At 38.5% G+C, this 16,699-nt stretch overlaps 1 protein-coding gene across 1 annotated transcript in view; it reads left to right on the plus strand.

Annotated features, from left to right (window-relative positions):
• KMT2E (lysine methyltransferase 2E (inactive)) overlaps positions 1-16,699 on the plus strand; it is a 55,270-nt gene that overhangs the window by 20,640 nt on the left and 17,931 nt on the right. The window contains exons 4-13 of the mRNA XM_082241075.1: positions 1,357-1,586; positions 2,468-2,548; positions 3,885-3,943; positions 6,151-6,323; positions 7,320-7,358; positions 9,152-9,364; positions 12,597-12,727; positions 15,255-15,372; positions 16,131-16,240; positions 16,622-16,697. Coding sequence (XP_082097201.1) covers positions 1,357-1,586; positions 2,468-2,548; positions 3,885-3,943; positions 6,151-6,323; positions 7,320-7,358; positions 9,152-9,364; positions 12,597-12,727; positions 15,255-15,372; positions 16,131-16,240; positions 16,622-16,697 — 1,230 coding nt within the window. The remainder of the gene's footprint in view (positions 1-1,356; positions 1,587-2,467; positions 2,549-3,884; positions 3,944-6,150; positions 6,324-7,319; positions 7,359-9,151; positions 9,365-12,596; positions 12,728-15,254; positions 15,373-16,130; positions 16,241-16,621; positions 16,698-16,699) is intronic.

The raw sequence follows: 16,699 nt of genomic DNA on the forward strand, positions 1-16,699 counted from the left end.
GAGGCCCTTCTCTGTGTGTCTCTTCTGTGACAGTTCTGAAGGGTAGCAGCATGAGAATGGGCCTTTTCTGCAGTGGCTCCCTGCTTGTGAAATGCTCTCCCCATGGGAGATGACCTTGATCCTTCATTACATATCTTTAGGTACCAGGCAAAAACATTTCGCTTCTCCCAGGCCTTTGTTTAATTAAACAATCTATGGCCTTTTAAACTGGAGTGGGGGAATTGTTTTTATTTGTTGATATGGTTTGTATTTTTGTGTTTTTAAACTGTAAACCACTCTGTGATCCTCAGTTGAAGGATAATAATAATAATAATAATAATAATAATAATAATAATAATAGGCCTCAATTGTGTCAGTGTGCACCAGTGTTTGATGTAATATGGTCCTAGGTGCTGCACCATAGAACAATAACTGACAGTGATACACCTGATCCTGTCAGCTCTTCCTTCAGTGTAGGATAATGGGATCAACCTATAAATATTTTCAGAGTGATGAATAGGCTTGCTTTTCTTCCTGTAGATAAATGGCACCTAATTGGAGACAGTTGCTATACATGTATAAAATAGAAATAAGCCTTTAGTTAAAGAGGATAAGTCATGCACTTCACGAAAATGCACTCCATTTTGAAGAATTCTGGCATTTCTTCTAGCTAGGTGAAATCTGTATGGGTGCCGAGAAACAAGGTGTGCTTTGTGTCAGTGCCCTTTTTAAAATTCAGCTCAGATAAATTTCTCTGCTTTATTATGTCATGATTGGGGAATGTGAGTGTGCACGTAGAGCATTGACTAGTACCATGCTTAGTGATGCCTGACAGTTTTCCTAGATAAAGTTATTAGTGATAAAAAGATGTTTGCTGTTCAGATGAAATGTGAATATCAACAACTTAGCGTGCACTGGAAATTTGAGAAAAGCAACGCTTTCTTCACTGTTTAAAGAATAGTAGAAGATAAATTAAATGAAAATACTTTTAGTGTATACATTAAACCATCCTCTTCTGATCTCTTCTAAGTTGGCCACACCCAGCTGAAGGTGTATGCCAAAATCATGTGAATGGAAATTAACTACTTCTGGTAACAAAACCAGTTGTAGCAGATCTCTCCAGTACACAAGTAATTACATTCGTTTTCAGATACTGATTTTATGCTTAGTGCCTTTCAAAACCAGGATAGTTTGTCACCTGTTTTTTATCATCCCCGTTAAGGTAGCTTGAGCTTCAAAAGTTTGAAAGAAAGTTTATACGAAAGTTATAAAAGAATGGAAGAAAGTGATACGTACATTGATTCTTTTAGAGTAAGCATTCACATGAAAAGAAGTAATATATATAAAACCACCTACCTTCTAAATATCATTTTCCAGGACCATAACTATGGTGCTCGCCCTCCTCCAACACCTCCAGCGTCTCCTCCTCCATCAGTTCTTATAAGCAAGAATGAAGTAGGTATATATACTGCTCCAAATTTTGATGAGACCTCCAGTGCTACTACTATCAGCACTTCTGAGGATGGAAGCTATGGAACTGATATAACCAGGTGCATTTGTGGATTTACACATGATGATGGATATATGATCTGTTGTGACAAATGCAGGTAAAGTAGTGCCATATATGCAAACATTTCTTAAATACTTTTCTTCTGTGCTACTGAAATCAGCCCTTCTTGTCCCCAACTGCTTAGAGCCATTTCCATCCTCAGGCCCTTCATAGGCATTGTAGGGCATGATGCAAATATGGGAGAAAGAGAAACCATCGCCATTTTGTTATTGTGATAGCTGCCATTTTGCCTTCAGGATGGAGAGGGGAGGTGACAGACCAGCCAAGCCAGCACAGACTTTCTGCAAGCGGGGGTCATACTAAGAAGGGTCACGGCTCACAAGTCATTGTTAACCCTGCAGAAGGGTAAGAGGGAGGACTTGGGTAGGAGGAGCTTGACCAACTGTTGGACGGGTTTTCTGGGCCAAGATTAATGCCGTTGGTATTTCTGAGGAGGCAACACATGACTAAAAGGGGTGCATGGAAATATACCAAGATGTGACATCAGTTTAATTGGAAACCCTGGGGAAAACGCAGTGTGTATTTTGGCTGCGTTGTCCCTTGGAACTGCATTAGTTTAAGATTGCTAGACTGCTTTATGAACTGCTCTTATGAAGGAGAATTCAAAAAAAACATTTTGTTTGGTTAGGGAAATTCTGTCATCCAAAAAGGTGCGTATGCACAACTGAACTTGTTCACAACAGTGAAGTGACTTGCCTTTTTGAATGTTCATAATTTATATTTTTTAATATTGTTTGAGGTGGAGTAATAGGGTATGTTGATAAAGCAGTGTATTAAATGAGTGATCAGATAGTAGAATGGAGCTTTTGGGGAAAAGAACTTGTAGCAGTATATCCAGTGTAAGAGAAATGATGGAAGCTGTGTGAACTTCAAATATCTTGCAAAAGTAACACTATTCTATTTTCTAAATCATTTAAGTGTTTGGCAGCACATCGATTGCATGGGGATCGACAGGCAGCATATTCCTGACATATACTTGTGTGAACGTTGTCAACCTAGGTAAGTCGCCTGTGGTCAATTAAAAAAAACCCCTGTTGTTTGCATGAGGTTTGAAATTCATAGCTCGAATGTTGAAGTGACTGTTGCATGTCATCTTCATGTTGTTTAAATAGATGTTTAAAATTCCTAAACTGTATTGCTAAATTAATCATTAATAGAAATGGAATAATAGAAATAATAGACTTGGGCTACAACCTGGAAATAATAATTCATTGAATTAGCCTATAATGGTGGCTTCCGTGCCATAGGTTATAAAAGTGCCTTTGCCTAGCAGAAAAAAATAGTGACGCTTTTTCAATGAATGAAGGCTATTTTGCTATCTTTAAAAGATACTTATATCACTACATGAAACTATTATTGGAGATCACAGTAGATTTAATAAAATGAGAAAATCAGTTGTCCAAATGCAGGTGTGAAATAAGGTTTCTGCATGTAGGTCAACTGCTGAATGGGCAAAAATATGGGCCTTATGTTGGGAAAAAGCTGCAATCTTGTACCCTCTTACTTGGAAGTAAGACCCATTGACATGAATAAGTAAGACCTGAGCAGTCATGAATAGGATTACACTGTTATAGTTCCACACAGGAGGTGATAGTATTTCAGCAATGCATACCCAAATGCACAACATACAAGTAGCTTTCTGCTACTACTGTTCTTTGAATTGGAACCATTGGCCATTGCTCCGTATCTCATCTGAGGCATAGTTTTGATACCTGACTCCTTCCTCTGTCTTGGGATAGTAAAAAGACATGCAATCCATGTGAGAAAGGGATTTGCTTGCTGCTGGCACTTGCAAGGGTGGGTTGAAAACAGCTCCAATAACAATAATTGGGGGTTGAATGAAGCAGCCATTCTGCAGCACAGTTTTTGTTGAATGGCTGAAAGCACCCTCTTGTTCACTCTCACCACTTATTTAATTCTCCCCTTTTCACAATGAAGTATTATTTATTTTACTTATATCATTTCTTCCCTGAATTTATGAGCCAGGAGAATCCCTTAGCTAAATATTTCAGCAGTTTCTCCTCTTAACTATGAAACTGGAATACTGGAAGGGACTGCAATGCTTTAGTTCTGCTTTGTTTTGGTACAACTGTTTCATTCTGGGCTTTATACTAAATTGTAAAATTCCTAGAGCAGGGAACTCCTTGCTAGGGAGTTTAAGTAGTTATTGTGAATATTGAAAATGAATTTTCATACAACAGTGAGTGGAAACAATCATTTTATATCTCTAATTATTCCATTTAATGTGTAGGAGCTATCTGTCAGAAAGTTTAGATGCTTCAGCAACAGAGTAACATGTATTCAGTTTTATTTCTTTTTTTCTTTTTGTCAACAGGAACTTAGATAAAGAGAGGGCAATGTTGCTGCAGCGTAGAAAAAGGGAAAATATGTCAGGTAAGTAATAAAGTTCTTAAACTGAGATACAATTAGTGAGTGATTCTCCCAAAAGCTACTGACACAATGCTTTTGATTTACAGCCTTATACTGTTCAAGTTACTTCCAGTGGTTATTTTTCTTTTTAATTCTGTAGGACAGCCATGTTAGATAGGCAATAGGGCAAATGCAGAAGTAGATGATACACGTACTCATACTCTATTACAGTAGACCCGCATAAGATAAAAACATGTAAACTAGACCTTCCATTTTAGACCTGCTGTGTGACACATACCATCCTCTGACGTATGTCAATCATAGCAGCACAGTATCTGGCAACTGAATATGTTATATCACGATTTATATCTTGGAGCAGATATAAGGTTGTTGTGGGGATTAAATGAAGAGAAGGAGAACCAAGTGTGTCACCTTGGGCTCCGTGGAGGAAATATAAATAAATAATCAGAAAGGATAATGGGTGCACATGGCGTGCCAGGCAAAATTAGTTTCTCTTGACATTAAGAATCCTTTAACTAAAAAGATGCATATGCAATTTTTTGGAATTAGCCAGACTAACATTAGTGTTATTGCTGCACTTCAAAAATGTTTTTTCTCCTGAACCAAAAGCTCATGTTTTTTCAGGGTCCCAGTTTGCACACATTTTTTATGGTTTAACATGCCCCAATACTGAGTGCCTCCTCTACTCGTGCTGCTGCCACACCAGGGTGAAAACAAGCCAGAGTCTGGTTCGTAATGACATGTGAACTTGAGCTTATTATTTGTTTCTCTCAAGGAGGCCACAAATGGTAAACCAAGAACAGAAATTGCCTCTTACTCAGCGTTTGTTTGGAGAGAAACAGTGAGCTTAGGTTCATATGTCACAACAAGGAAGACATGTTTTTTAAAAAATATTCTAAGATTTATCCATACCTCTCATCCCTATTTCTATAAAAGAATGAAGGAAAGGGTATAGTTGATCTGATTATGAGACAAACTACTCTCTATTTTGCAGTCAACAAAAAAACTGATATCTTACCAAAAAGTGAGCCAAAACCTTCTTTTGGTTGTCTGTGGTTTTTATCTTTTGTATTCTTGAATTCTTGCCACCCTGTGTCCTGATTTTTTCTATTAATTGTTGATAAAATCTGGGCTCGTAGTTATGCACTTCCACAGACTATTAACCATATTTTGATTACTTTGATTCCCAGAGGTTCAAAGTGGACATAAAAAAGTTGAGACCACATGGTTACAGTTGTTTGGATGGTGGAGGAAAAGAATTAATCAGTGTTAGATTTTTGAGAGTTCACTTGGTGAGATAAGCCACGTGTTAGGTGATCTAGCCTGAAATCTGAGAACAAATAAAACCTATATTTATGTTTGAGACACAAGCAGCCATTTACGCACATGAAAGGGGACAGTGCTTGCATGCCTTTCTGTCTGGCTTTTACTGCCACCATTCCCACAGTCTGTGAAGCAACCAGTGTTTAGAAGAAAATAGTGACTTGCTTGGTTGCAAAGGCTTTAGCACCAAATGCTGCAACTGTGGATGTCATTTCATTGCCTATTCTAGATGGCTCTTTTGGACTGTGAATAAAACAGTGCTTCAGGTGGATGGATACCAGGCCAGAAAAAACACCACCCACTTCAGAAAAGGCTTATTAGCTAACTTAACAGTTTTTACATAATATTAGCACATTTCTAGGAATGGTTTTAGTCTTATTAATCCTTATTTATTATTACTGAAATGCTTCTCAAGGTCAATTTGTGTCATCATTTTTGTATTCAGTTTTTTTCTTTCATAAATTGATACTGACAAATTGATGCACACTGAGTATAAAACCCTTCTTCCAACCTAATATGTATTTTATTATGTTGTACATTGTGGATTAAGCAAATATAAATAAATGAATTTCTTATCCAAGCTTTGATTTGATTTAATGCCTTTGGAAATCTTGTAATACTTTTGAAAAAACATAAGCTCCCCTAAGTTAATTAGATTACTTGAGTAATCTAATGCAAAACTGGTGTGGTGTTCCCATCCCCCAAAACCTGAACATGTAAATATAAATTTTACTGTCATTTAGTTACCAGTTTTATTACCATTTCCATAATATTATTTCCATAAATTGGTAATTGTATGTAAATACTTTTGGCAATTCAGGGACATGCATTCATTATTGGAAACAGTTTATAAGATATATTTCCTGGCTTCCTTTTTCTTTTTAAAGATGGGGATACCAGCGCAACAGAAAGTGGCGATGAAGTTCCTGTAGAACTATATACTGCTTTTCAACATACACCAACTACAATTACTCTGACTGCTACACGAGTTACCAAGGTCACAGATAAGAAACGGAAAAAAAGTGGGGAGAAAGAACAAAACATTGCAAAATGTAAAAAGGTAAGTTAATTCAATTTTCAATTTCTCTTTATGTTTTGGGAGGTTCATTGTGTTTGAAAATTTTTCTTTCTATTTGAAATAAATCTGGATCACTGCTCTTGAAGGAGCACGATCATTCTCCAATGGGGTTTGGAGAATTCAGAGGCATTTCAGTAACTGAGAATGGGCTATTGCAGAGTAGGACTAAAGGGTGATGGTGATAAATTTCATTATTTATACTCCGCCCATCTGGCTGGGTTTCCCCAGCCACTCTGGGTAGCTTCCAACAAAATATTAAAAATACAATAAAACATCAAACATTAAAAACTTCCCCAAACAGGGCTTCCTTCAAAAGGAAGCAGGGACAGAAGACTATTGAGATAAGAAAGTATAGAGAGGCAAAACGAACAGCAAGAAGAAGAAGAAGAAGAAGAAGAAGAAGAAGAAGAAGAGTTTGGATTTGATATCCCGCCTTTCACTCCCTTTAAGGAGTCTCAAAGCGGCTAACATTCTCCTTTCCCTTCCTCCCCCACAACAAACACTCTGTGAGGTGAGTGGGGCTGAGAGACTTCAGAGAAGTGTGACTGGCCCAAGGTCACCCAGCAGCTGCAAGTGGAGGAGCGGAGACGCGAACCCGGTTCACCAGATTAGGAGTCTACCGCTCTTAACCACTACACCACACTGGCAAAAAGAAGGTGGTATTCAAGACCCAGGAAAGAAAGGTGGAGGAGAAACTGGGGCTGACTCCTAAATTACACCACACCCATTTCCATAATTTGGTAGGCATCTCCTTCCCTCCCCCCAGTCTATAAGAAAGATAAAGTAGCAATATAGAACACAGCATTAAAGTTTTGTGCTACTGGTTAAAAAGCACATAGGTGAAGGAAAACCTCTGGATTTGTTTTCACAAACAACATTTTCTATTCTGCAAGATAAAAGATTTTTGTGAAATGAATCTCTGTTTCTCCAGAGGAATATATATACTCATACAAACTGACATTTTAAATTATATTACAGGCTTTTCGTGAAGGTTCTAGGAAGTCTTCAAGAGTAAAGGTAAAACTTTTGTGCTAAATTCTTGCTGCTGTTTGGTTTCAAACAATGAACCATAAATTTGTCATCCATTTTGTCCGTTATTATAGGGGATTCAGAAGAGTCAGGGGGCTGGTTCACAATTCCTGCCTTTCAAAAAGTAATGCTCAAAGTGGTGATTCATGAAAGCACTAAAGCCATAATAAAAACTGTATAAAAGCAAGCGGCAAATAAAATAACAACAAATATCCCAAAGATCTAAACACAGTTACAGCAGCACAATATCCAGAAGATAGCTAAAAAGCACACTAATGAGCTTCAGGCAGCTTTGTACAGTGTAGACAATTGCTTTCTTTAAAAAGGAAGGTTTTCATCTTGCAGCAAAGCCCAGTAGAAGGTGGGCCTTCCAAAGAATGAAATTTGAGTACTGAAGTGCTCAGAACCTATTTCAGGGGGCCCTGTATGATTCTTGGGGTTGTTGACCTGTGGGATACCTGGTTTGTCCTCCACAAGACTTTAAAGGACTTTAAAGGTTATTCCCACACATTCAGTTGGGCCCAGAAACAAACTTGAGGCTACTAACAAAGTAGTTGCATGCTTCTGATACCTAGCACCAGTCAACAATTTGGCCACCACATTCTGGATCAGCTGCAGTTTCTGGACGCTCTTGGACATCATTATTACAGCAGAGCAAATGTGATGCAAGGAAGGCATGTTTCACCATGGCCATACTTGGTTTTCTAGAATGGACACTGCTGATGCACCAGCATAAACTGAGCAGAAGCATTCCTGGTTGCCACTGTCACTTGGACGTCCATGCTCAAAGTGGGACCCAGGAGCACTCCCAGATTGTGAATTTGACTTTTCGAGGAGTGATTCCCCCATGCAGTAAGCATTAAACTCCTATTCCTAGATTGACATTCTTAACTGATCTGGAGCACCTCTGTCTTGCCTGGATTAAATGTCAGTCTGTTTGCCATCATCCAGTCCTTTACTGACTTTGATTGCAATTCATGTCCACAGCCTAGGACTAGGTGAAAAGGAGAATTAAAGCTAAGCGCTAGCCAAATACTAATGGCATTGCACTCTTATCTCCTAACAACCTCTGCCAGCAGTTTTCTGTTGATGTTAAACTGCCTTGAGTGACAATAGAACACCGAGAGAAGTCAGTATCCAAGGAATCCAAAAGGAATCTATCCCCTGGGACCCACCATAAAATAGTTCAACACAATCCCATGCTGGCCAGTACATCCAGAAGGCAACAGAATGCTCACCATGGTTCAGGTGGCAAGTGAATCTAAGCCAGTCAGCTTTGTTTTCAGTTTAGTAATGGGTGTCTAATGTCAAATTAGCCACTAAGTATTATAAGCTGACTTGCTGTTCCTTAACTGAGAAGCATGGGGATTTAACTAGCTAATTTCTTCATACAGATGCATACTGAACTCAGCATTCAGGAGTTATATTGTACCCTACACTTCTTATCCAAGGCCCCACTCCCTGAGAGGTTCGGATGGTGGCAGCAAGAGAAAGGGCCTTTTCTGTGGTGTCTCTCCAACTGTGGAATGCTCTCCCCAGAGAGGCTTGCTTGGTGCCATCGTTACATGTCTTTAAGTGCCAGACAAAAACAATCCTCTTCATCCACGCCTTTAGCAATTAAACAAACAATGGCCTGTTAAAGCTGTTGGTGGGGGACTGTTACTATGATTTTTTTACACACTTGATCAATTTACAAATTGATTAGCTAATTATTTGGCTGCAGAGTTTTAGTTTCATACCAGACATCTGGTCTAATTTTATACATCTTAACTGCGGTTTAGGGCTCAGCTCCAGAGATTGATCCTTCTGAGAGTTCCAACTTTGGATGGGAAACTAAAATCAAGGCATGGATGGATCGTTATGAAGAAGCAAACAACAACCAGTACAGCGAAGGTGTTCAAAGAGAGGCACAAAGAATAGCTTTGAGATTAGGAAACGGAGATGACAAAAAAGAAGTGATCACCAGCAACTCAGTCTTCAAACCTCCAGTAGAGGTAAGTGAAAATACATTCAACGCAACACCAGTCTTTTATAATAACAACATAGCACTCAGGTTTTGCATTTCTCTAAGCAGAAACATAGTTCAATATGTTGATACCACATCTCCTGTATTTTTAGTACAGGAAAACCTCCTTGTTTATTGATTTTACATTCTGAAGTACTCAACAGTTAATGAGGACCAGGTTACCAGTTATGACCATCAATTTTCAACATTTTGAATTTAACTGTCAGATCACTACTGCAGGTGTCTATTTTTCAGCTTTCCTGATAAAATTTATTTTTTAAACAATGTTAGCAATTCGTAATAATCTAAATTACTCAAGTCTACCCACAGAACAGCTGCAATGCCAGCTAAAACCCATCCCTTCCTTTGCCAGCTTCCCCACAAAAGCTTCTCCAGAGGGTAAGGGGACCTTGCTGAATAGGCTGGACTGTGGTTAGTAGAAAGGGGGATCCCCAAAAAGCACTAAGATACACATTTACAGTTCAGGATGATGTTCAATATGTAGCTATACAATACTAAGATGGTTCTGGAATTATCTTCTTTGTGCCAGGAGGAAGTCCAGACAGTATTTGATTCAGTGCCAGCTTTTAGGGCTGCTGTTAGATACATGGAAATGGCTTCCCTTAGCATTATTAACAATTTAAATGTAAATAGGAGAAAATAGACTCTTTTGGTTGCTGTTACCTAGTGGGTACAGGGACGCGGGTGGCACTGTGGGTTAAACCACAGAGCCTAGGATTTGCTGATCAGAAGGTCAGCAGTTTGAATCCCTGCGACGGAGTGAGCTTCCGTTGCTCGGTCTCTGCTCCTGCCAACCTAGCAGTTCAAAAGCACGTAAAAGTGCAAGTAGATAAATAGGTACCACTCTGGTGGGAGGGTAAACGGTGTTTCTGTGCACTGCTCTGGTTCGCCAGAAGTGGCTTAGTCATGCTGGCCACATGACCCAGAAGCTGTACGCTGGCTCCCTCGGCCAATAAAGCAAGATGAGCACCGCAACCCCAGAGTCAGCCACAACTGGACCTAATGGTCAGGGGTCCCTTTACCTTTTTACCTAGTGGGTAGCTTTGCTATGCATTTTTGTATTTTTATGTCTTGGGAAGCAGTTTAATGATTGCAGTTGCCTCAACTTCAACTTTTTACTCGCCTCTCCGCCACTGTTAATTCCAGTGGAACTTTACAACTGTATTCTGATGCAGTACAGTTACTGTCACTTCAACCAAGATTTTAAGTAAGTAATGAAGGCAAAAGCATATTTCTTCCAAAATGTGTTTTTATGTATCCAATTTGCCAGTTACAGAATGGAACAAATTATGTTTATGAAAAGAGAAAAACTGCCACGAGTTAACTTTTGATGAAAAAATCCTGTTATTATTATGGAAAGGTAGTTAAGGTTATTTGGTCAAATATGCCAACTAATAAGTAGGGTTTAAGTGCCTTAGTGTCCTGGGCAGTCCACTTCTTTATTCAGAAAAACGGGTTTAATGGTGTGTACAGGAAAATAATAAAACTGTGTCCATAGATCTGACACAATTTGAGCAGCTTCCATTTCCCCTTTGATACAATGTTTACTCTTGGTAACGCAATTAGCCAAATCATCTTGTGTGGTCTTGGAAGATCCAGTTTGACTCTTAGTAAAAAGTAGAAACTGTTTTCCCTATTCTTAATTTTTTGTACACATCTTTTAAAAACAAAAAGGAACACAGTCTCTGTCTTTTAAACATCTAGGTTCAGAGAAATGTTCAAGTATAAATACTAATTTCTTAAAGTAAAATACCCCTTTGATATAGCATTACAACTTCCATTCAGAGAGAATATTAATACTTTAAAATGATACAAATTGGTGCTTAACTGCCTTTACTGAACTTTTAGCCCAAGGAAGCAATTTCTAAATCCTCTGTTGTTTTAATTATCAGTACACATCTGGCCATTAAATCCTTATAAAGAAAGGTGCACCATCTAATTTAACTACAATATTAACAAGGACAATTATTTCCAATATAAACAAAAAGTAAAATGTAAACTACTGTAATCTGTTAGGTACTGTAAATATCCCAGCATTTCCATTTTTCCAGCACCCCATTCTTTACACATACTGGCAAATAAGGAGGCACTTTGTATACTTTGTACTCTGTATGCTATACCAGTACGCTTAAAAAGTGCATTGTTTGATCAATGGCAAACATGGAAATAGTCACATCACCCAATAATGTATAGTTGTTCCATTCATTGTGTGCTTGTTGTTTACCAATGGCAGCCGCTTAAGAACTGACTAGAAAGTTCCTGTCCCTAGCAGAGCCTGTTGCCTTTTGTACCACCTAGATATTAGGTTAATCCACCTTGAAAATGTCATGTGGTATTTCCCCCAAACCCTGAGCAAATAATTTGTCAATAAGTTGCAAGAGAGAGTAGACTACAAAATGGCACCATCAGCCGCCTGTCATGCAGTCTATGGAAGGAATCTGCAAGCTGTTTGATAAATTAATGTTGTTAGAGAGAGACTAAGCATAAAGGAAAAGTTACATTCTCAGATCTTGTAATAAGAAGCATCTTTGCTTCTTTCCCTCTAGCATCAGCATGGCGCACGTGACGCACTCCTTGGAGGAATGTCCCTGCTTGCAGAGACCTTCGCCTAGATATAGGCCAATTCTCTTTTGCTCAGAAGTGACACAATTACAAGAGGTGTGAGTTCCTTAGTTGTTGTGTCAAGAGTACAGTAAGATTTTGCTTAGAAAGGTGTATTCCCACCTGAGGCTATTGAAATGCACCAGAAGTTTCCTTTTCCTAGAAATCAGCATGTTGACATTTTCATCAAAATGCCTCTTACTTGGCATCTGTCCTTCTGCTCTTGCCAGCAGATTAGAGAAAAGACTGCATATTTCGTGTGTTGTCATTACTTGCGCACACCAGTTTCTAGCCTTTTTAACCAGAGGGTTTGAAACATCTTTTGAGAAAGGGGTTCCCTAATATACTTTGAAAGACTTGTATTGGTTTTCATTTTTTAGATACTGTGGTGTCGTTGTTTCCCCCAAAATGTAAAATGTCTACATAAATATAATACTGAATTTTATGGTAGGAATAAAGTCAATTAGCTTTTTAAAAGAAAGAATATCATTGAAATTACCAAGTTGCTCCTTAAAGTTGTATGTTATAATCTGGTTTCTTAATAGCACTAATGCAATCAACTTAATTAGATTTCTTACATTTTTCTTTTCTTCTTCTAGAGCTATATTCAAAAAAATAAGAAAATCCTAAAAGCTGCCAAAGACTTGCCTCCAGATGCACTTATTATTGAATATCGAGGAAAGTTCATGCTGAGAGAACAATTTGAAGCTAATGGATATTTCTTTAAGAGGTACTTTTCTTTAAAATCTAGCTTTAATTACCTATGATCCTACCGTTATTCTTTTGTTTTTCTCTCAGCTTCTGGCAAATCTTGCATTTTATTGCCCTGAGAATGCAACTGCGCCTTCCGGTCTTTCATTACTTCACATCTCAACCCACTTACCTTTGAATATTCAGCAGCTAAGATTGTTCACTTGGGCTGCTATCCTGTACATACTGCCTTGGCAGTAGGCTCCATTGAACTCAGTGGGGTTTCCTTCTGAGTTGGCTGACATAGGATTGCAGAGTTAGTCCATCCCTTTGACAGTGTTACCCCAGTGTTGTGACAGGCTCTTCACAGCACAGTTTTGCCTCACCCAGTCTTTTCTGTGTTTCTCACTTCAGCTCTTTGTCATTAGACTTCAGCTGGCCGCCATCTTCGGAACCCTCCTCTTTCAGTTTACTTCATTCATTCTTCTTCTTTTTGCCTGGTACCCTTACATAATCCCCTTGTCTTTTGCCACATATCTCTTCCCTTTCAAGATGATAATGACTGTTCGGAAGAAACTGAGTAATTGCCTAGTTAATGCTGCGCTTTAACACTGAACAAGATAGGAAGGAAAGGTTACTTCAGAGAAGAAGAATTGGCATCAGGGACCCTCACTGCCCCCTAGTGTGCCATATTGCATGAGCTGGCAGTGATCCTCACAGGGATTAACACAGTTCCCTTGTGGGTCTCATACACTTAGAAAAGCCCTTGATGGGGAAGCACATATGTCTTTGTATTCACCTACAGTCTTGACATGTTACATTGCTTTTTGTCTATTTAAACAGGTACATCTTCCTGTATCTAGCCTTCAAGCACGTAGGACTACACAAAGCTTTCTTCCCTTGTCCAATGGGACGTGGCTTCATGCTTCCTCCTTTACAATGCCACACACATTTAGAATGCTCTATAATAGTGTTTTATTTCCTTACCTAAGATTTACCTGGGGTTTAAGCAGTCTGTATAAAACAATGTCCTAGTGGAAATGTAATGTTTGAAAGCTTAACGGCTAAAAGTGGGGACATAAAAGCTAAACAGAGCTCCAAAACTGCCTCCTTTAAAATCTCTATCTACTTTGGCTCTTCTTCTAAAGCATTTCTGTCTTTACCATATTGGCCTTCCTCATCAAGTTGATAGTCTGCTACAAATAAAGATGCGGGACATGGATGGTGCTGTGGTCTAAACCACCGAGCCTCTTGGGCTTGCCAGTCAGAAGGTTGGCGGTTTGAATCCCTGCAATGGAGTGAGCTCTCATTGCTCTGTCCCAGCTCCTGCCAACCTAGCAGTTCGAAAGCATGCCAGTGCAAGTAGATAAATAGATACTGCTGTGGCAGGAAAGTAAACAACATTTCCGTGTGCTCTGGCTTCCATCACTGCGTTCTGATGCACCAGAAGCAGTTTAGTCATGCTGGCCACATGACCCGGAAAGCTGTTTGTGGACAAACACCAGCTCCCTTGGCCTGAAAGCAAAATGAGCACTGCACCCCATAGCCAACTTTGACTGGACTTAACCATTCGGGGTCCTTTATCTTACCTTTACCTTTTACAAATAAAGAGCACAAGCCAGCAAGCTACCTAGCATCATAAGTACCTGCAGGAAAAGGAAACCATTCAGTAAAAACAATTCCAGATGAGGTATTCAAATATTCACAGGAAATCTGAAAAGAAAAAGAAAGATCCCACCAAGGGTTAACAGCCAGTCTGACCTAAGAGAAAAAAGAATAATCCTAAATATGGCAATTTGAGTTATTGTGAAAGCAAGCTTGTGCCATTAATATTCTCTAATAGACCTTGCCAAGGAAATGAATTGTCCCCATCAAATACCCTCTCTCTACTTCTGGATGTCTGATTATATTTTGGATGATGACCAGGAAGTTTCTGGAAGTTTGGGATTCTTATTGCACTCAGTACAGCATGGCTAAATAGGGTCACTATTTTAAGAAATTTAATTAAAAGATCAAGCCAGCTTTAAGATCAAGGCAACATCATGCCAGTTTTAATTATGGGAAATCCTTGTAGTTGCATAGTGAATCTAAAAAGCAATTTGTGTACCTGATGCAATAATATTGGTTTCTGCCAGCTGGAAATGAAGCTTGTTTACTCAGAAGCAAGTCCTTCCTGGTTCAGTAGGACTTCAAATCTGCATAATAGGATTGCAGTCAAAGAGGGAGAAAGGATCAGCTAACATCTTGAAACGCAGGAGAAATTCAACATTGTGCTATTGCGAACATTCCATCAGCGGAAGCATTTCTGCTTTCCCAGTGGGAAAGTCTCTCTTTCCTCCTCCTATACGCTGTTCTGGGGGCTTCCCACAAACCCCAGCCCAATTTTAGGGTGCAGCAGGGTGACAAGAGTCCTTTTGTGGGAATTCGCTCTTGTTGACAGCTCAATCCAGCTCATAGAAAAGTATTTCCTATTTTTTCAGATTTTTCCAAATGTTTGAAAAACTAATTTTATATGTGTTTAAAGCAACAGTGGTGATGTGTCTTTGCTGGTTTTTTAACTCCTTTAGGCCATACCCGTTTGTTCTATTCTATTCTAAATTCCACGGGCTAGAAATGTGTGTAGATGCAAGAACCTTTGGGAATGAAGCTCGATTTATCAGACGTTCTTGTACACCCAACGCTGAGGTAGGCCTGCAAGTTTTAAAATATTTCATAGTAAATCTTTTGCTGAGAATATAATTTCTGGTAATGAAATAGCGGCTCAATAAATTAAAAAAATTCAGTGAATATATTCAGCATAAAGTTCCAGAACATTAGTGTTGCTAGTTTAAAATGAAGGCAAGGAGAGTTGCTGTCAGTTCACAGTATGCCTTTGTAATCGTAAAGTAATATAAATATTTCCAAAGGTGCTATTTTCAGGATTCTCCAATTAAGTCTAAAAGAGGAATACATATAACTTAGTTGAAATCCTCATATATTATGCCTCCACTTAATTGTATTGGTAAGGATGTGGAAACAGAAGGTCTGTTTTTAATTTTTTAACTTAAAAGACCTGACCTGGACAGATTTTGCATATGTGGGACAAAATATGCTCTTTTGATCTCTGCACTAGGATATAGAAGGCAACCACTTTAAAGTGATACATGATTTTTGTAACATCCCACTGTATCCAGAAAACTGTTTTCCTAGATTCATGTGCAAAGTCTAAAGAAATTTATTGGAATACTGTAAATTTGTCTGTAAGCAATGGAATGGGCTTTATATATATCTTTATAACTTACATAAGTTGATAGTAATGATTGCTATTTCAGTTGAGTGTTTCTGAACAGAGGCCTTTACCAAAGAAACAATAACTGATTAAATTACTTCGGTAGAACAAGTCTACAATTTTTGTTTCCAAATATATTAAAAACTGTTTAAATATGTTATTTTTCTGTGTTTAGGTTAGACATGCCATTGAAGATGGAACCATTCATCTTTATATCTACTCCATCCAAAACATTCCAAAGGGAACAGAAATAACGATTGCATTCGATTTTGATTATGGAAATTGGTAAGTCAGGTTAGGGCTGAGTTGTCAGATATGAAATTGCTTTGTTATTGTTAAACAAGTGGTCTCCATTCATTTACATTTTTAAAGATTACAATAATAGGATGCCATTAAAATGCAGTGGTCTTAAACCCCACAGTTTAACAAAGAATCTGACGTTACTGTGATTCATATCACATTAGAATTGCAGGATCAAACATGTACATGTAACTAGCACATGTACTAGTTATGAATTGTGCTGGTAAGATTATCTTTCCATTGAACATTGCGGTGTTTAATTCAGAGTAAGCCTACAGAGGATCGGACTGCATAGAAAGCAGTACTGTGCAAATGTTTTTTTGCAAAGTTTTTCCATATTTCATTTGTTGTTGTTTTTATTTTTAGCAAATACAAAGTGGACTGTGCTTGTTTGAAAGAAAATCCTGAATGCCCAGTACTTAAGCGAGGCTCTGAACCTACAGA

The sequence above is a fragment of the Podarcis vaucheri genome, assembly GCF_965113315.1.
Source record: "Podarcis vaucheri genome assembly, chromosome: 10".
Taxonomy (NCBI): Eukaryota; Metazoa; Chordata; class Lepidosauria; order Squamata; family Lacertidae; genus Podarcis; species Podarcis vaucheri.